The 19978-nt window shown below is 43.0% G+C and overlaps 1 protein-coding gene across 2 annotated transcripts in view; it reads right to left on the minus strand.

The window, feature by feature from the left end:
* The window catches only part of nbas (NBAS subunit of NRZ tethering complex), a 149084-nt gene that overhangs the window by 94713 nt on the left and 34393 nt on the right, over nucleotides 1-19978 (minus strand). For both annotated transcript variants that reach the window (XM_084000648.1, XM_084000647.1), the window contains exons 20-31: nucleotides 19352-19456; nucleotides 18701-18837; nucleotides 15008-15094; nucleotides 13597-13750; nucleotides 9065-9250; nucleotides 7229-7402; nucleotides 6697-6830; nucleotides 3502-3564; nucleotides 1694-1816; nucleotides 1489-1591; nucleotides 1234-1311; nucleotides 939-1093 (exon numbers count right to left, since the gene is read on the minus strand). In XM_084000648.1, coding sequence (XP_083856774.1) covers nucleotides 939-1093; nucleotides 1234-1311; nucleotides 1489-1591; nucleotides 1694-1816; nucleotides 3502-3564; nucleotides 6697-6830; nucleotides 7229-7402; nucleotides 9065-9250; nucleotides 13597-13750; nucleotides 15008-15094; nucleotides 18701-18837; nucleotides 19352-19456 — 1499 coding nt within the window. The remainder of the gene's footprint in view (nucleotides 1-938; nucleotides 1094-1233; nucleotides 1312-1488; nucleotides 1592-1693; nucleotides 1817-3501; nucleotides 3565-6696; nucleotides 6831-7228; nucleotides 7403-9064; nucleotides 9251-13596; nucleotides 13751-15007; nucleotides 15095-18700; nucleotides 18838-19351; nucleotides 19457-19978) is intronic.

Below are 19978 nucleotides of genomic sequence, written 5' to 3' on the forward strand. Positions count from 1 at the left end.
GGACACGGGCAGGTGCGGTTTGTGTGTCTGTCCGAGCATGCGTGTGTCTTTGGTATTTAGCACAAAGGATAAAATGTGTGTCTGTGGAGCAGTTATTTTAAACTTAAAGGACACAGGCTGCCAGTCTGTACGGACTATTAATTTCAGAGCATCGGGGAACAGAAGCTACTTTCTGTCTCGTACCTCCAATTCACATGCCACACACACACACACACACACACACACACACACACACACACACACACACACACACACACACACACACACACACACACACACACACACACACACACACACACACACACACACACACACACACACACACACACACACACACACACACACACACACACACACACACACACACACACACACACAGACAGAGAGTTGTACAATGGATGATGTTGTCCGAGAGTGTGGAGGGGAGGGGGGGGATATGTATTTGTTGCTATAAATGAATGACGACCCAATTATTGTCCCACTTCCCCACTCGCAACAGACGGTAAGGTTAGACACCCACTGGCCCCCCTCTGAGACTCTGAAACCAGCCACACACACAAATAACTGGTGTAAACTTTGTTTAACATAATTTTGGAGAGCAAACATGAGCAGCCACCATCACTCTTTTTTTCCTCCCCCTGGCCAGCCACGTACTGTAAACATATAAACATAGTCATCCACCAACGAGCAAGATCACCATCTCAGACGGTGTACAAACACTTCTGCATGGCAGTGTTTGTACATGTCTGAATGGAAAATGCATCCAACCCATTCATTTGCTTCTAATCAGAATTTCGAACACTTATCTTAACTCTAATCTATACAAAAACCACATGTAAAGTCAGGCTCTAAACCTCAACTATTCCCTTAAAGAAGTGAGTTTCAAGTCACCCCTCAAAAGCATGGAGATCTTTCCTTTTAAAAAATCCTTTCCTCACCTGGCGAGGTCCATGCATGGGTCTGTCAGCGTTGTGGAGGAGTTGAAGTACTCTCTGGCAGCAGCCAACACTAATTCCACACTGTTGTCGTAGGCCACCTTCCGAGCGTAACCTTTACCCCTGAATGACAAGCTGACGGGAACATCCTGGTTGACCTGGAAACATTAATTCACAATCAAGACATCAATGAGACCGCAGCATTAGAATTCATTATGGGTGATTTAATATTTGGAGACCTCGGTGGGGAGTATCAGTGTAACCCTGGGGCAGAGCCGCGAAATAATATTCAATATACCTTGGAGCAGTGCATGAGCTGCCCTGCCAATCGCACGTTCTCCACACGACTTGAGCATAGCAAGGACTCAACGAAGACCTAATGCAATCAGAGGGGGCAGGAGGAGATGGGGTTAACCTTGTTTGATGCATGGTAGAAAGTCATTTTATTTAATTTAAACTTGAATGCAGGCTGAAGAGGTTGAAACATGCAGTTTAATGTGTAAACTGAGGGGGCATACAGGTGAATTAAAGGGCACAGTGGGATGTGCAGTACCTGGTGACAAGCCTCCTGTTTCAGACAGGTGTAAACGTTCTGCTGCATGTCAAGCAGATCCTGGAGAAGTCCTTTCCACACTGTCTCACTTACTGGAGGGTTTCTAGAACAAACACACATAGACACACGTGTAAATAATATACAAAATGTTAATGGGATCTTGAAGGATATTGTGTATGAAAGTGTATTTGTGTCTTTTTCGTACTTGCGCCCAGTGTGGCGGCACAGTTTGACCATCAGTTGGTGGGCTTCCTCTTCGCTGTTCTGGCTGTTCCTCACATATGAGATGGGTTTCTGTAGTCCATGCTTCTCCAGTACCTCCACCACACTTTGAAGTGTAAGCACATAAAAACAGACGTACATTTTTGAGTCACATGAATCAACGTGTTCTTTCAGCACACCGAGCAGACATGACGGTTGGCGGCAGAAGGCATCGGGAAATGCCAAAAGGAAAGAAACGTGGGGAAAGAGAACCTGAAAAAAAATGTAAAAAAAATCCAAGGGAGAGTAAGAAGGAGAAAGACAGAGAAGTGTGCGCTCTAAGCTGTTCATTATTTTGGCAGCAGGGAGTCATTTGCAAGCCACAGCGCAGATGGAGATAGTGTAGAGTAAGACTGAAGAGCAACATGATAAAATGCACCAATAAGACAGCACCTCTTCTTAAGAGTGTTTGTGTGCATCTAGGAGTGTGTCAACAATGGAAATCGTATATGACCAGGGGAGAGAGTGAGTGTGTGTTCATGCATGTGTGTGCGTGCATGTGTGTGATGGTATGGGATTAGCATGGCGCCCCCAGTCTCAACAGGGTCGTGCTGCTACAGATGTTCGCTCTTTGCCGCAACTCATTACCATAGTAAACAGGTGCCTGTGTGTTACGTCTACGTGTGGCTGTGTGTGTGTGTGTGTGTGTGTGTGTGTGAGCAATACAGACAGAGACAGACAACAAGCCCTGATATTTACAACCGTGTGTATTTGCTTGAGTGTGAATGCGTATGTGGGAGTGTCTGCATGTTCCCTGCACACATATTAATGTGCCAGAAAGTGGTAGTGGCAGCAGCTGAAAACAGCTTTTATTCTGGAGGCGCTCGGAGAGCAGACACTTCACATTTACTGCCTGATTCATCTGAGTGCAAGTGTGTGTGTGTGTGTGTGTGTGTGTGTGTGTGTGTGTGTGTGTGTGTGTGTGTGTGTGTGTATGTATGTGAGTGAGTCACAATGTTTCATATACATGAACACACTCTCCAGAGCTCCCCAGGGTGTGTTTGTGCATGGTTGTGTGTGCTTGTGTGTAAATATGCGTGGATATTTGTCTATAAAGGCCAACACTAAGCTCGAACGCAGCCTCTCTTATTGCTGCTTCTTCCTCCTCATCATCATCCATATTCCCATTGCCTTCAGGCTCCCGCCCTCCCCCCTTATTCCCTCTTCCTCTCTGTGTTCAGAAGTTCACCCTAAGGAGAGGGGTGGAGAAGAGAGAATGAGAAAGAGAGAGACAGAAGGAGAGAGAGAGAGAGAGAGAGAGACGTAGGTGATTTTGACCTGTAACAGAAGAATTGCCAGAGGTTGTTGGAATACCATGGGATAGATGGTGGTCCTTTGATATCGAACGTGAGTGTAGGCAAGTCTGTGTGTGTGTTTTCTATCAGGTCCATAATGGGGGAGGGAAGTGATAAGCACCACTACGAAGTGAACATTTCCCAAGCAATGCAGAGTTAATCAAGAAACTGAAGGGCTGCTTCAGCACTTTAAATTCTCTTAAAATGGGTACAACAGAAATGTACGGATGAAGAGCCAGACTGAATCTTTGTTCTGTGCAGCCAATAGCCCAGAACCCAAAGACATTCAATTATAACCATGAAACTGTAAGAGAAAAGAGGAGAAAAGCAACAAATCTGAGAATCTGAACCAGGCTCCTGTTTGGAAAATGATACTGTGATGATCGGTCGATGAAAGAAGACCGACGGGTGAGAGAGCGAAGAACTGCTCAAGGATGGTGCGAGTGTGTTGATGTACCTGAGATGCTTCTCAAGTTTGTCCACCTGATCATGGAGGGAGGCGGTGATGTCCGTCTCAGGCCTGCAAGATGACACACACACACACACACGGAAAAGCATTGGTTTCGTTAAGAACAAGTAGAATTCTTTTATCCATAAAGGAATGTGCACAGTGAGCAAGTGTCTGTGTGCTTATACAATACACTCTGTAGTATATGCATGGTGTGTGTGTGTGTGTGTGTGTGTGTGTGTGTGTGTGTGTGTGTGTGTGTGTGTGTGTGTGTGTGTGTGTGTGTGTGTGTGTGTGTGTGTGTGTGTGGTATCACTGTGAGGTTGTACTGATTCTGCACTAAAAATAAAACCCCATGATGCTTTGCCTTGAGGCAATAGATTCTGGGTCAGACTGGCCTGTCCCCCACTAGAGTACTGACCCGGATGAAACAACCTTCTTTGAGTGCACGGAAGTGTGTGTGCATGCATGTGTGTGTGTGTGTGTGAGAGAGAGCCCGGCCCGCATCTGTGCATGAGTGTGTTGGTCTGCTTTTACTGCTTTTTTTAAACCCCTTTTTCTTTCCTTTTTACTTTATAAAAAACACACAATCTTGAATTTTCAACCAATTTCTCAGCATCACTCTTCTTCTCTGACTGTCTCTGCTGCTGTACCTCCTCTCTTTCATCCCCTTTCTCTCTCTCTCTCTCTCTCTCTCTCTCTCTCTCTCTCTCTCTCTCTGTCGCCCTCACTCACTCTCTAATCCCCTGCCCATTTCTGCAGTTCCATACACACCCGGGGTGAACGCATGTTTCATTCTTCTGAGCAGATTTAGACCTAATTAAGCTGTCTCACAGAAAAAAGAAAAAAAAAAGAAATTCACAAAATTGGGTTGAAACTACTCCGTTGTCGTTTCTCTCCTCACTGGCAAATCTGTGATATTTTAGGCTGTGGTGGCAATTTTGGAGCTTAGTAACTCGGAGAAATCACTCCTGGGAGAAATGTGAAGTTGAACGCATTGCATATACTGTACAGCCTTGCAGCACTGCTAATCCAACCACTGCAGAAAGGAAGCCTGTCTGGGAAAGTGAAATGCTTAGTGCAATGCTTGGTATGAAATGCAGTGTGGTAGCCTACTGATTTATAAAGAAATATGTCTGAGTATTACTGTACTGTATATGCAGTCACATATTTTTAATAACCTGTCTTGAGCTGGCAATAAGCTCAAATGCTAAACTCCAGTATTAAATGGCAATTAGGAGAACACATCCTAATAGCACTGAAGATTTCAGTCTCTGTGCCGGTTTTGGTTCAGTGACCAGGGAAATGTAACACAATCTATTTGATAACTGACAAAACTCAGTTTATAAATGTTTTCAGTGAGATGATCTACACTTCTTCTCTTGAATAGAATCAGAACAATGAAAAAAAAATAAATTACAGCATATCCACCTCTGCTATTATGTCTGCTTTCTCTTCCCACACTGTCACCTAGAAGCTCTTTATCTTTCTAAACACTGAAATAATGTGAAGTAGCATATGATTGGTGTTGTGTATCTGCTCTTACTAAGTTTTCTGAAGCCCTGCAAGGCTCTTCCAGTGCAACTGCAGTATTTTTGTGGGGTGGGAAGTGGTTCTGGCATAAACTGTTGACAACAAACTCTCTACATTATTCAGAGTTTTTTTGTTTTTTTTCATACAGACAACTGCTGAAATTTTCAATAACTGTGAGAGCCACAAAAATTTTACTCGCCTTCATTGTATTGGAATGACAGCTAAATTATCTTGAAATACATTTCCTAACCATGATCAAATAAAACACAAAACTAGAAGCATAGCTAGGTACAAACAAGCGCCAACTAGCATAAAACAAGCACTTCATGTCAAGCTAGTTAACTACCCTAAAAAGTCATAGTAAGACACAAAGATTATTATTACATATCTGTAGCAACACTAATTACTGTACTTTCTCTTATGTTGAATTCATTGCTGCTAACAGTTGTGTAAACAGAGATGTATAATAACATTATCACCTTGCTAGCATTAGCTAGCATAGCAAGATAGCCGTAGTCACGACTCACAACCAACAGAATGATTAAAATAACACAGAAGTAAGTTGTTAGCGTTTAGGTGTCCTTAAAAAGGTTTAGTTTGGGTCAATAATATACTAACAGAGTTTTGTTCGCATTAACAGTAGCTCAATGCAGCAATTACACCATCCAACATTATGAAGGAGGAAAACTGAAAGAAAACTAAATGACTCTTTTAATTTGAAAGTGAAATAAATCTTTAGACGTACAAGTCTATATTATAAACGAGCAACACACCACTTGATAGCTCATTAGCGTTGAACCAGCATAGCAGGACGTTAGTCACATGCATTAGGCTTGTTCAGTTTGACCTCATACACCTTGGTTTATAGTGGCTCTAAGCACTATAAAATCTTGTTTGAGTGCAGTTATCCCCTGCTGTGAGTACGTCATGGAAATACATATTATCATAGCAAGGCACATCACAGCACAGGTACTGTAAAGCAAGCTATGTGAGCCAGCTGAAAAGGTCAAACGATAACTTGTTAAAAAGTTTGTTATTTTCATCGCAACCACTCCTTAAAGCAGTAATTCAATTGTCCAATTACGGTGCACACAGGATGACTAATCCTTCTAAGAACGTGATATTTTAGCTCATTTAAGCTACACCACCACTCTACAGGTCCCACTTTATCAAGACTTTTTTTCCTTTGTGCTCTTTCTTTTTTCCTGCAAGTGTTTTATTATCGCTCACCCTGCTTCAAATGCAGTGCATACCCACACAGCCTCATGAGAGACTTAAAGAACAGGACCTCTTGCCATATGAAATAAAATGTGTCACAGAGGAGAGAGGGGTAGCAGACTGCAGCATAAACTGAAGCTGGGCTAACTGATGGCTCCGTGGAGTCAGAATTAAGCGTGACAAAGAAAGAGAAGAAAAGGGAAAAGGAAAGGTGCAGAGGGAGGGAGGCAGGGAGAAACAGAGGTGATAGGTCCATTTATTGACATGTCCTAGGAGAGGGGTGGAAAAATAAAGCTGGAGGGAAAGGGAGGAGACGGGAGGGGTGGGACCAGTCTCTTCTTCTGGATGAGACAAAGGTGAGCTGCTTTATTGTTTTTACATAATTAGATGATATTTGACCATTTGAATGCGTGTGATCATGCGTGACGCCTGGTGTTTGTGTGCATGTCTGACCCGTAGCCCCTCTGCGGCAGACACTCCAGGATGTCATAACAGAGGCTGAGCTGGTCATCTCTCTCGCAGCTGTAGATGCACTCCAGGGCAACGGCCATCAGCTGGTCTGGATCCCCGACGATCTTCTGCTGGCACTGAGGAGGAGGACGAGGAGGAGGAGGAGGAGAGGAGAGGTCAGTGTGTGTGTATAAAGTCATGTCTAACCCTGCAGTCTTCATGTGCAAACACAAACACACAGTGAGTTCATGTTTCATTCACAGCATTCTCTTCCCTTTGAGCATCTGTGTGTGTGTGTGTATGTGTGTGTGCTGCATGTTTTCTAATAGCCAGCAGACCTGTCCTTGGCTGCGTCCTTATGCTGTCATAAATATAACATTTACAGCACAGGGCTGCGACACCGGCCCTGACATGGCACAAACAGCAGGAGACAGAGTGCGTGCTTTCATTTTTGCTGCCCCTCTGTTTATGGTCGGCCAAGTGTGACGGCCTCTACACTTGCGCACGCGTGTGCAGTGTGCGTTTGGACACTTACGTCAGGTTTGGAGTGCTGGAAGATGATGAGGGGCAGGCCGAGGTCTTGCTGGGCCAGGCTGACCAGGTACTCGCGGAGAAGAGACTTAGCGGCTCCCTCTTTCTGCCCCTCGCACCGATGCAGGAACGGCACCATCCACTGGAAGGCGTCTTTTACATAGCGCTCGTTGTTAGACTGGTGACAGAAAGACATTCATTTAGAAGAGCAGCTTATACATACATAAGTATTGTTTCTATTTTTCCCCAGCAGCCACTGCCTACCGTCTCTTGAGACATATTGGTAAAGTTATATCATATCTTTAATATTGACAAAATGAAACTCAAAAAGGTCAGGTTAACCTTGAGCACCGTTTTATTACCATACCTCTGTGTCTTTGTTGCGCATCATTCATTTTGTAAATTATCTTGTAATAGAAAGACTGAAAATTAAAAAAAAAAAAAAAACCTGATACTAATCTTGAATATTAAATACCATATTGGCCTCAATAAAAGTCTTTTCAGAGTCTTTCAGTAACATACTTTTGAAAACTTAGCATATACAGCAGCAGTGTAAGTATTGATTGAATGAGCAAACTAAATTGAAAACAATACTTGCAAACCGACGTCGGAGCAATTTAGAGATTGTTTTGTTTCAATGTTTTTTTCAGAACAATGTTAAGTACTTCAAATTACATTGACAGGAAATTATACCATGTAATTAAACCTGAACTTGAACCATAATAGCTCCAGTAAAAGTATGTGGGTTTTTCTCTTGCATCAGGCCTTGCACCTTCAGCTCTGACTATATAAGATAAGATCCGTAGGAAAAATGTGATTAAAAAAAATCTGAAGCTAAATGCTAACTCTCACACCCACACGCAAACATTTTACTTTGCTGTACTGTGCCTCTGATAAAGAAAGACATCAGACACAGGCAAAGAGGGAGATTTAATCTAGGCGAGTTTGGTAAACATTCGCAAACACACACACACTCACGCAGCACCCAAAGGGAGTACCAGTCAAACAGCATGTGTTAGTGCAGTCAACAACATTAGCTGGCTGCCTGCCTGTATGGCAGATCCTACTGGCAGTGGTCCTTGCAGGCTAAAGCTGGCAGTTATTAGAGACAATTTAGAGGACAGCTCATATTATGTACTCCAAGGGGACTTGTAACTGTACTACCTGCTGCAGACGGCCTTTCATAGCTCTCTTGCTGCCTTTGGATGGAAAGTTTGTGTTGTCAAATGTCAGCGATTTTAAGGGATGAAAATGATTTACTGCAGCGCTGCTGTTCAATATTTTAAACTGTACAACTTTTCTGCTTTGTTGCCCATTCAAGTGGCAGTTGGCAGACATTATGTTCATTTAAGCAATGAACGAGGATTAAAGGAGCCATTTGTAAGTTTTGCTAATACTACATAACCGACATTAGCTGCTGTGTTTCATCTAGTCTGGCAATTAAACGGCTATTGTTATCCCATAAGTAGCAATAGCAACACTTGCAATTAGCTCTTCAAAAGTAACCACATGGAACTTGAAGTGGAATATTTTGTCAGCAGAGATTATTAAAAAGAAATACAGATTAAATAAATGAAGAGATGAGAGAGAATACAGTTTAAATAAATGTCAAAGGGCAATATGCCAGTGACACATCAACATCATGAAGGAGGGTATGTAATATTAGTAACAAGATAACAGTGAGAACAGCAGCATGCAAACTATTTAATCACACTTCCTTGATTAACTTTATGATAAAAAAATATGCATATAACAAATGAATTTCACTTTAATTACTGATTCTGAAACATGTCATGGCAAAAAGGTTTGAAATGTGAAATGTGAAAATGATGTCACTTACATTTTTCATGAGCAGGCAGAGCTTGTCAATGTCACTTAACTGCTGCAGATCTTTAAGTGTCAGGCTCAGTTCACAGGATGTCTCATACACAAGAGTTTCCATGGTGACCAAGTCATCGCACAAAAGCTCCAGCCCTGGGATCTCCCGCTCCTTCCCAAGACGCACCAGTGACAGGGCACAGTCCACCTGACGGAGAGGAGAGAAATGTCAGTGAGTGATGACACCATGCTGAGCGGTTTCAGGCGATGACAACTACATTAGCGGCTCTGTGAGACTGCAAATGTGTATTGTAAACATACGTATATATATATATATAAGAAAGGCTGAGACAGAGAAGCCCACCCCAGGGGCTTCACAAAGCTCATGGATGTGCACATGCATTGCAAATGTACTGAATGCCATGAACATGTGTACAAATGTTCATGCCGATCCATCACAGTTTGTCATACATTTTTCAGTCTGGACCGAGATGAAAGCAGCCTCCTGCAACCAAGGTGAATGCTGCACGGTTTTAAAGAGGAACTATGCAAGATCTGCACCTTAATTAAACAGCTTTGGAGTCATTGTAATGATTAAATGACTTGTTACGGGAAGAATGAAGGCTCTCTGTCTTCCTCCTAGCGTCTCTTGGCTGGAAACCAACCTTGCGAGATCAGCACCTCCAACCCGGTGTCCCAGATCTCGTCTAGCGAGAAACATGGACTGCTTTACGACACTACAAACACAAACAGGCCCGGTAATCCGTGATCTCTTATTAACATTACCCACCTCGGGAGACATCGCTCCACGGATTGCCTTCTCGCCGTCTTCATTGAAAACAAATGCACGTGGGGGGAGGAGGAGGGTTAGCTGTGAGTTTTTTAGACTGTGAAAATATGCATTCTGAAACTGTAGGGGGAGCTCTGTAGAGGAAAAAATAACCATAACACCAAAAAAGTGACTGAACCTGCATAGTTCACCTTTAACACCAACCCATCCAAATCCTCTTTTTTGTGATTTGGTCTTTTAGGGAAGACAACTTGTAACTAATTAGGAAGGAATAAAATGACCATCAAATTCAACTCCTGACATCGTGCCATCCAAGGAAACTCCGGAGCAATGACAATTTCCTCTGTGGTTATAACTGCTGCTGTTCTTTGTAGTGTTGTATGTACTGTGCATGATGTACCTTTTGTTTCTCCTCCTCCATCCCATTTAACCAAGTCAAAGATACTCGGTCAGCAGGCAAAAGAAGAAACTGTTTATATGCGGCACATCACTGAAAAACTGCTGCTGAGATCTCTATGACATTAACAAAATAACAACACCCCTACTACTCCAAAACCAGGTAATACCCATCAGTCATTACTAATATCCAATCATTAGTCTTTAGACAATAAAAGAGGGAAGGGTTTGGGCTTCCCGCTACTCTAATCAATACATTTCCATCCAGAAGAGCAACTAATCGATATCCGACCACCTCTATGCTGGCAGAACGCCCAGCCAATCAATGCTCAGCCACCTGTGGATGCCAGCCAATCAATAGCAGATGCCACTAGGCCCTGTAGCGATGATTGCTTTCTCTTCACCTTTTAGAGAAGGAGAGCCCATTGACACAGCGGTTAGCGCTGCGTCTTGCTTGTACAGGCACACAAACAGAAGTTCGTCATCTTCAGCTTATCTTAAAGCATTGCTCGCCAAATAAATGCCTTAATTTGTGAAATGTACACACACACATGCGCACGGACAAGGAAAAACCCAACTCACCTTGAGTCAGAGCCTGAGCAATTCGATACAACAAGAGAGAGAAGTCTATTGATCTAATTGTGAGTAAAGATCCTCCCCTGTTCTCTCCTTTCCTCCCACCTCCTTTCTCCCCGCTCTCCAGAGATAGACTCCCCGGCTAACCGCAGACAATTCAGATGTTTAAATCTCACACTTTTTAATTACCAACTCATCTCCATGCCCTCCCCTCGTCAGCCCCTGCTCTATAACACAACTTGTGTCCTCTGCCTCCCTCTCGCCACCAGCTCAGAGGATTCAAGTCGTCTTCAGTTTCATTTTCCAGCTATTTGATCCTCTCTCCTGCCTGTCCTATCTTAGTCCTTTATTTTAAACGAAAGTTGTTGGTTTTTTTTACATTTTCTCTTTAACTAGGCTCTTTTTTTTTCTTTCTTGACCATCTTCTCTTTCTTCCCACCTTGTAATATAACCGTGCAACAGTCATCATGGTTGGCCTTCATTTGAACTCCCAGTCTGGCCTTTCGCCATAAGTGCGCCCGTTGCCCCTCTCTGTCTGCTTTTCCAGACAGCGCCAACCTCTTATTTTGTACCATTTTGTTGCCAGCAGTGTTTCAGATAACACTTACTTTTAATATCCTTCATTTCTATCCTTTCACCCCTCTCTCATATCTGATGGTTCTCTTTCCCACAGACAGCTCTTTCCATGAGATTGCTTTCTGTTTTTACCTCAACATCTGTTAGTGCTGTCATCCTCTCTTTATGTTTGTAATACACCGTAAGCTAACTAGGGTGGTAGCATTCCCCCAGCATTTGTCTTTCTTATTCCTTCTTTCGGTTGCATTTCTATTCTCTGCTTTCTATCTTTCTCTCTCTCTCTCTCTCTCTCTCTCTCTCTGAGTCATCTTGTCAATCTTCCCATTCAGCGCTTCGCTTCCTGCCGCTTAGTGACTGGCTCAGAACACTCATGCTTCCTCTTATGTGGCTCCTTTTAATCAAACCCCATTTTCCTCCATTAAAACACTCTTCCAAGCATAAACACGGCCAGATGAGGGACGGGAGGGGGGTGCAAACGAGAGAGAACAAATGAGATGAAAAAGTAAGGCAGGCAGGAAACAAGTGGAGGAAGAAAATGGCAACAGAGCTGTTCCAATGTCTCTCTCTCTCTCTCTCTGTCGCATCTCAGTGTGTGTGTGTGTGTGTGTGTGTGTGTGTGTGTGTGTGTGAAAGAGAGAGAGAGAGAGAGAGAGAGAGAGAGAGAGAGAGAGAGAGAGAGAGAGAGAGAGAGAGAGAGAGAGAGAGAGAGAGAGAGAGAGAGAGAGAGAGAGAGAAACAAGTGTGTGAAAAAGCAAGGAGACACAAGAGTTAGGGATGGTCCCAAGAGGCTCCTGGAGTAACGCGTCAGAGAGCAAAAGAAGATGAGGTCTAATTAAAAAGGAACAAGGGAAAGACTGAAAGAGAGAGCTGGTGTGATTCCTAGAGATTAACAAAGACTTCCTTTTTACACACACACACACACACACACACTCCAGAGTCTCCCCTCTTTCTCTTGAGTGGATGATGAAAGGCACGATTCCCCAGTTGTCTTCAAAAATGAGCAATGGACCCCCAAATCTCTTCTCCTCCATCCTCCTCGCGCCCAGCGAAAGGGATAAAATGGAGAAATGAAGGGGAAAGATATGAGTGCACCCCAGTTAGTCCTTTCACAAAGACAAAGAGAGCACAGTGACAACCTTGATCCATCACTGTGAAGGAGGTAAAGGGGGGGGGGGGGGGGGGGGCTAGAGCCACGGCGTGGATGGTGTGGGTGGAGAGAGTGGGCAGCTCCAGCGGTTACATCCCATTACTCCACTAAACAAGTCCCATCAAGTCATATTTTTCAGTTACAGCAACAGAACGCAAATGACAGAAGCTTTGGTTACTCTTCATTAGAAGTCCATATGGCAAATATGATAATGACTGTCACAGATAGGATCAAAGTGACCTTGACTGATGAAGGTTGGCAACATCTCTTCTGCAGTCTGAATCGCAGCCTGTCACATTTTTCTGCTCCAATCAAAGAGGAGAGAGCGAAGAAAAGAAGTGTGCAACGGCAATTATCCTCCCAATTGCCAGATGTCCATTACTTCCTCTCTGCTGCTGTCCTGCTGTAAGTTTCAATTAAGTACACAGATCCTGAGAGGAGCCTCAGCAGGGTGTGCAACGTTGCACCTTAAGAGAGAAATTTCTTCCAGTTGGTGCTGATTTTTTTTATTTTTTTTTATCATTAACAAGGGACAAATAAACTAACTGCAAGGTTAAAGCGAGGGCAACTAAAAAAAACCATAATTCTGTGCAGGTGGTAAATGTTGTTGAGAAACACTTCCCTTGTCGCCATGGCAGCCAGCTGTCTGAACAGAGCTTTCCTCAGTTTCAAGCCACAATTAGAAGATTCAAAGAGAAAGCTGGTGATACATTTGAAAAGAAGTTTGGAAGAAGTGTTATCAGATTGTGTTAGAGGGGAAAAAAAGTGTTTGTTTTGAACAGACAAATCCAAGGACAGAGAAAAAAAATTGTGGGGGGGGGGCAACAAAACCACATATTTTCATATATCCTCATTTAAGGTGTTACACTCAATTTTTCCAGCAATAAAGGCGACTGAGATGTTTGTGTGTAGAGGGTGAAAAAAAAAACACACCACACCGGGACCACCAATCACAGCAAGACGCAGAAATGAATATCGGATTGTTGATTTTGGGAAAGGTCGGAGGTGTAAAGTGGTGTAGTGTGTGGATGTTTGACCATCATTTGTCAGGACTTCGGGCTGTTCATACCTGTCTGGAGCAGGACTCGATATCCTGGGCTCTGCTCTGGTACCAGTCGGTCAGCAGCTCAATGGAGGGAGTGTCCGTGCGGAACCTGAGCAGCCCTGAGACCACCTCGTACAGAAAACTGTCGTCATCAAACAGGTTCTGGTCCAGCATCGCTCTGAGGAAGACATGGAGGAAGGGTGTTTTTTGATTGCATGAGTATTAGGAAGGCTGGAAATAAAAACACAAATCCTGTGAAAAGACCAAAATTGACAATGAATCACTCCTCCTTTTCCATCTGTGACTGGCATGCCTAATTCCTCGGTACCACAGAGCTCTTATTGTTGCCCAGAAACTTAAATTAAAAACACATCACTGAGTCACACTGTTGTTCTGGGTGACATGTCCCTTTTTAACAGTGTGAACACAGGCACTGCAATTTGCTTAGAGCCGATGCCACACACACACTGTCTTGCTGATGGAAATACTCTCAAGAGGGTCAAATCCACAGCTGAACATAGTCCCCAACAGATGCACTAATTAGTCTAGTCGGATTTAAGTTTAAAATGTACCATTCCCAGCTGTTTTAGGAAATAATTTTACATTCTTAAAAAAAGAAAAAGTAATACTTCCATGACCCATTTTAAAGATTTCTATCTTCAGTGGGCTGAAGGTCACAGAAAGGGTCACAAAGTATTAATAGTCAGACTAACACACTGTGTGCCTTTTCGTGGGATTTGCTGAGAACAACAAAAATACAAAGTACCACCAGCCTTATCCTTCCAGGGGAGTAGATAGGGGTTATAGAAAACAGGGGAAAGGAGAGGGGACAAAGGAAACTGAAACAGAAGAAAGAAAAACAGGGAAAAAAGAGGATAACACAGAGAAGCGGAGGATGAACAAAAGGAAGGTGTGGGTGACAAAACATGTCATTAACATAGTCTTAAACAGTCTTAAACATTGCTGGCATCAACATAACTCCACACAGTATCAAAATTTCACCCTGTAATTCCTGGCCAAGCATACCACAACTGCCAACTGATATAATGACTCTACACCAAAGAGAAAAAAAAGAAAAAGAGAGAATGCTAAATAAAATTGTAAATGAAACTGGCCTCCCAACAGAAGTAGGCAAATGGCATAAATTGGCAGCGAACAAGATCTGGTATTAGTTTGTTATGGTTCTGTTTAACATTTGGATAATAGGATGTCATGTTTTGTTTCACATAATGATGCCAGCAGAAGCATCTGTCCTGTATGGAGCATGAATTTTAACCATCCTACACTACGAGAGGCTTTATTACCATAAGCACAAAGAGAGTTTATCAGGATTTGTCCAAGTCCAAGTATTGTCCAAGCTTGAATTCTTACAATGCTTTGTGTGCCACGCCACAACAGAAGTGTGTTTGTGTCCAGAGTGATGTTAACGGTTTACCTGCAGTCCTCTGCCTCGCACCAGTCCATCTCTCTGTGTCTCTGCTCTTCCCACGGAATCAACACCAACTCACCTCTGTCATCCAGGCTGAGGAAACAAAGGAGAAAGAGACAAAGAATAAAGCAGAGAAAATGCAAATTAAGAGAAAGATACAGGGGAAGAGAAGAGCAGAGTGATTAGAGAAATATGCAAATATGAAAACACACACACACACACACACACACACATAACAGTGCAAAGACCAGGTGTCGAAAAATAAACCGCACCGCACCTTCCCAACCACCTGTAATGGCACCTGATAAATCAGCAGAGACATTTACTGTTGCAGGCTAAACATGGTCATAAACCACAGGAAAATTGTGGTGAGAGGCAGAAACATATGGGAAATGGAAACAACGGGGCATAATAAGGAACGAAACGAGTGGTGGAGGGAAAAACACACACAAAAAAACAACAAAAAGAAACAAAAAACAAAAGCACAACAATAAACAAGTCAAAGAACTTTGGAAAAGAGCTCCTTGTCGTTCTTCAGTTGTAAATAGCGAGGACTTTTATTTTCCAAACGCCAGGCTGGTGCTAAGCTTTACTTCTTCCTGGTCTCCTTGATTGTGACAGGTCTGAGCAAGATAAATAGGGAACACACAAGGAAAGGAACCAAAGTGAAGAATGACTCTGTAACCTCGTGTGTCAGTGCTGACAAGACTCAGACACTTAGACATGGACACGCGCACGCACACACACACACACACGCACTACCGTTACCAAAACACTGGAGTGAACAGAAACGGTTTTATCTCTTATTCTAGGATTAATGCATTTATTTTTGTTATCTATTTGTCTGTAGACAGAAAAATATGTACTGCGGTTGTAAAACTCAAGGAGATAGAGCGGGCTACAAATCATCTATAGCTTTGGTGCAGTTAAAGGCAGAGTGCACACGCGCTGCGGCGGCTTTTCAACATGGCCATAAATTCTATCCAATCACAAAATACATAAGAAGTGTCCAAGTAGCTGATGTGATTTATGTCAGGGGACAGAGGGATGGGGGAATTTTTACAAACAGGCCGACCCAAGTTCATCCAATAAGATAGGAAATTCAACTCTGGAATGACAGAGATCGAAAAGTCTTCGCTGCTTCCTCTAAAATGTCAGCACAAAGGGGAGGCATTTTCGTTCTCTTTTTTTTCCTGCCGTTCCCTAAGTCCTTGGTCCTCTTTCCTCATTAAAGACAGCCAGGTTAGAGGATGGAGAGCGTGAGCGCTCAGATATCGATGGAAGGGACGAATTATTCCACTCCCGCTCCTCTAATCTACTCCTCTGCCGGGGAGAGGCAGGGAAGCGGGGCGGCGGGAAAGTGGAGATGCAAAGCAAACTTGGACTTGGCATTTGAGCTTATTTTCATTTCCACTTGGCCGAGCCTCTCGGAGCTACAGGCGAAGTTTTCAACAAAACAATACTATTATGCATTCCTCCACGCATCTAGAGGTCCCCTCCAAGACCTGATCAATATTACAGGAGGATATTTTCCCCCCTTCCAGCGAAGCGAAGACTTTAGTATATAGGCGGGTGAGCTCCAAAACAGATGGCCTGAGCTGGCTCCGTCTGCTGCAGTGTAGGAGCAAGTGCTGTTGGAGCAGCAGTTGGTGCTCGCAGGCTGGGGAAAATAGGAAACTGCCCCACAGTGGCAAAGCCATGATGGATGCTCACTGCAGAGCCACAGCCACCTGACCTCCCTACAAACACAGACATGATGCTGATAAAAAAGGGGGGGGGAGCAGCGGTGGAGTGTGTGTGTGTGTGTGTTTATGTGTGAGAATCATAAAAACAATTATTTCTATATGGTATATGTTGTTGAGCTTGTGACTCCAGGGGACTTGGTTTTGTTTACATGTGTTTATTTGTAGAAATGTATATGTGGTATTTGAATACATTAAACGGTCATGTATGCGTAGGAACGGTGGAGGAAGGGGAGAAAAGACCAGAGGAAAAGAGAAGTGTGTCACCTCTACTGGTGAAACGCAAACGGTGAGGAATGATTTCTTCCTCACAAAAACATCCCTCCATCACACTCCTCCCCTCCTTTAGAGTTCTTTCATAACCAAAGTAGAAATGAACTATGCAGCAAAAGCTAGGACAAAAGCCACAGTTGTAATAGTTAGGGCTGGTAGTGTATCACTTCAAGATGTTTACATTTGATATGTAAATGTAAAAAAGTGGCAATTAAAGGGATAGTTCAACATTATTGCAAATTGGCCCATTGCCATAATCCCTATAGTTTTAGGCGTAGGTTTGTTACCTTTAATTGTCGGTGCAAGCTAGTTTTAGAACGGCGGAGCAGAGCTGCGAGCTGCTCAGAGCTACGCTACGGAGGCTAATGGGATTTCTTGGTTTCCCTCATCAAACTCATCAAAAACACAATCCAACAACTCCAAAACGCTCTCGTGGACAAGTTGTGACCTGCACATTCACCACGCAATGAGATACAGTAATAATGGAAGGTATATATAATAATATATAATATAATATATTGACGTAAATTCATGCAAAACCACTGATGCACGTTCCCCTTGGGGGCAGTTTTCCGGTAAGTAGTCTCTGTATTTGCCTTGAAAACAGCTCCGTCTCGTAACGTTCTGTTATTATCTCATATCGTGGTGAATGTGCAGGTCACAACTTGTCCACCAGAGCATTTTGGAGTTGTTGGATTGTGTATTTGATGAGTTTGATGAGGGAAATCAAGAAATCTCATTAGCCTCCGTAGCGTAGCTCTGAGGAGTTAAAAATAGTTTGCACCGACATTAAAGGTAACGAACCTACTCCTAAAACTATAGGGATTATGGCAATGGGCCAATTTGCCAAAATGTTGAACTATCCCTTTAAGTATCTTCCCTTTCATTTAATTGCTTTGTGTGCAAGTGAGTGAAAGCTGGAGCCCCAAGCTGTGGCTGTGTGTACTCTGTGTAATGTAAGAATATGCTGTGTGTGTGTTTGTGTGCGTGCGTGCGTGCGTGCGTGCGTGCGTGCGTGTGTGTCTTTCAAGGATACAGGAAGAAAACAACAGTTCTGCTGTGTGAAGGTGAGAACAAAGAAGAAGCAGAAGAAGAAGAAGAAGAAGTGAGAAAGACCTTTGATTGTACACTCCAAAAGAGATGTGATTCCAGTGTTGGCTGATTTTAATTTGCGATGTAGTGAAAAATGAGATTTGTGTATTCCAGATAGGTGTAAATGTTGAGTTTCAGACATCAGAGAGGATGCGTGTCCCTGTGGTAATGCTTGTGTTCTCACACCGCTGTTTCTATTTACACAGTGTGAATTGTTTTACACAGAGAATTCAGGTTTAACAGTTCGACTTCAAGTGTAATTTTTCGAACATTTTCGGAATGAATTTTCAAGTGCTCTTGAAGTGCTTTCATGTTTACTAACCCAACGGTATATTACTGTTTTCTGTCACCATATTTTAGTGTAAATTAAAATGTTGAGGACCGTTGAGAATAGAAAGTGGTGAAATTAGGAATTCAGAAAATATAAATACTCGCCCTGCTCACACAAGATGTGAGTCCAATTTTCTGGTCATGTTATTTCAACTCTCCACATATCAAACTTGCTTCGACTTGATATTGATGACTGCAGCTCGGCTGCATGATCCATGTCATGTTTCCTTCTCATTAAAACACGTTTCAAAATGATACTCACCAGGCCTCAGGCAGCAGGATGGTGTACTCGTGTGGAGAGGTGGTTTCTGGGAAATTGTGGAGGATAGCAAGCCGGTGCTGGAGGAGATCTGCTCCATGGTACGTGAAGAGAATGTCCAGAGCCTGCACGTTACTCTCCTGGAGACAAACAAATGTAGGGTGTAAGGTCCAATGAGAAAAAAACACTGATTATATAATGACATTACTAAAACTAATATCAGAAAGTTGATGGAAATCTAAATGTAATTATTTATACTAAAGTAACTTTCAATACGATATACTTAAAAGGAAACAGCTCAAAATCCCTCTTGTGAGACATATAGAGGAATACACTTCAGTAAAGGTTGACTTAAGAAAAGAAGCATCTTTCTGTATAACCCACTACAGTTCATCGCTGTCACAAACTACAGCCTCCAGAATTTAATCAACAGTCATCACATCTGTAAAACATTTAAAACTGAACATTACAACCATCATGAATGGAGGATATAATGCAGGACTGTATTGTATTGGACTGCAAGGCGTCCCTTTACAAACTACCAAATGAATGTATACGTCACATCAGTGCCATGGAGGTGCACATTGGTAAAACAAAAGGATGAGGTGAGATAGTTAGTGAGAGATTTTGGAGGAGGTGAGAGTCTGATGTTACCCTGGCATAGTTTCTTGCTGACAAAACAATATTTTGACTGCGGAACTTCTTGAAGAACTCAGCGTCGTATTTCTGCTCTGCTGCATGAGGGCCGCCAAGTATCTCCTAGAAAGTGTGAGTGAAAGAGAGAGAGAGGGAGGGAGGGGGAAACGGAGAGGGATGGGAGGGAAAGCGTAAGATGGAACACAACCATGGTTCATAAAAAAGAAAACTGTGACGCAGAGAGTCATCTTTCCAAAGAAGAATGGTGATGAGCGGATAGAAAGTCAAATTCGGAGGAAAAGAAACAACTGCAAAATGAGTGCGCTGTGGCAAAAATCAACAGAGATGCTATTTAACTTTCTGGCATATAACTGCTTTGTCCTTTTAGTTGGAAATATATGAGGAAGGTATGCAAGTGTGTGCATGTGTGTGCGTATAAGAGTGTGCATACGCATATGTCAGGAGGGAACATTTGTTGTCCTGGCCTTTGGCTTAGAAGGATTTATGTGTGTCTGTGTGCATTAAATCTCTGTAGCATCCTCCATGAGTGTGCGTCTTTGTATAGAGGTGTGTGTGTGTGTATGTGTGTGTGTGTGTGAGAGGCTGCGTGTGTGTCTGATGGATAGCCTTTGAATGGGCCGTATG

The sequence above is a fragment of the Trachurus trachurus genome (genome assembly GCF_905171665.1).
Source record: "Trachurus trachurus genome assembly, chromosome: 24".
Classification (NCBI taxonomy): domain Eukaryota; kingdom Metazoa; phylum Chordata; class Actinopteri; order Carangiformes; family Carangidae; genus Trachurus; species Trachurus trachurus.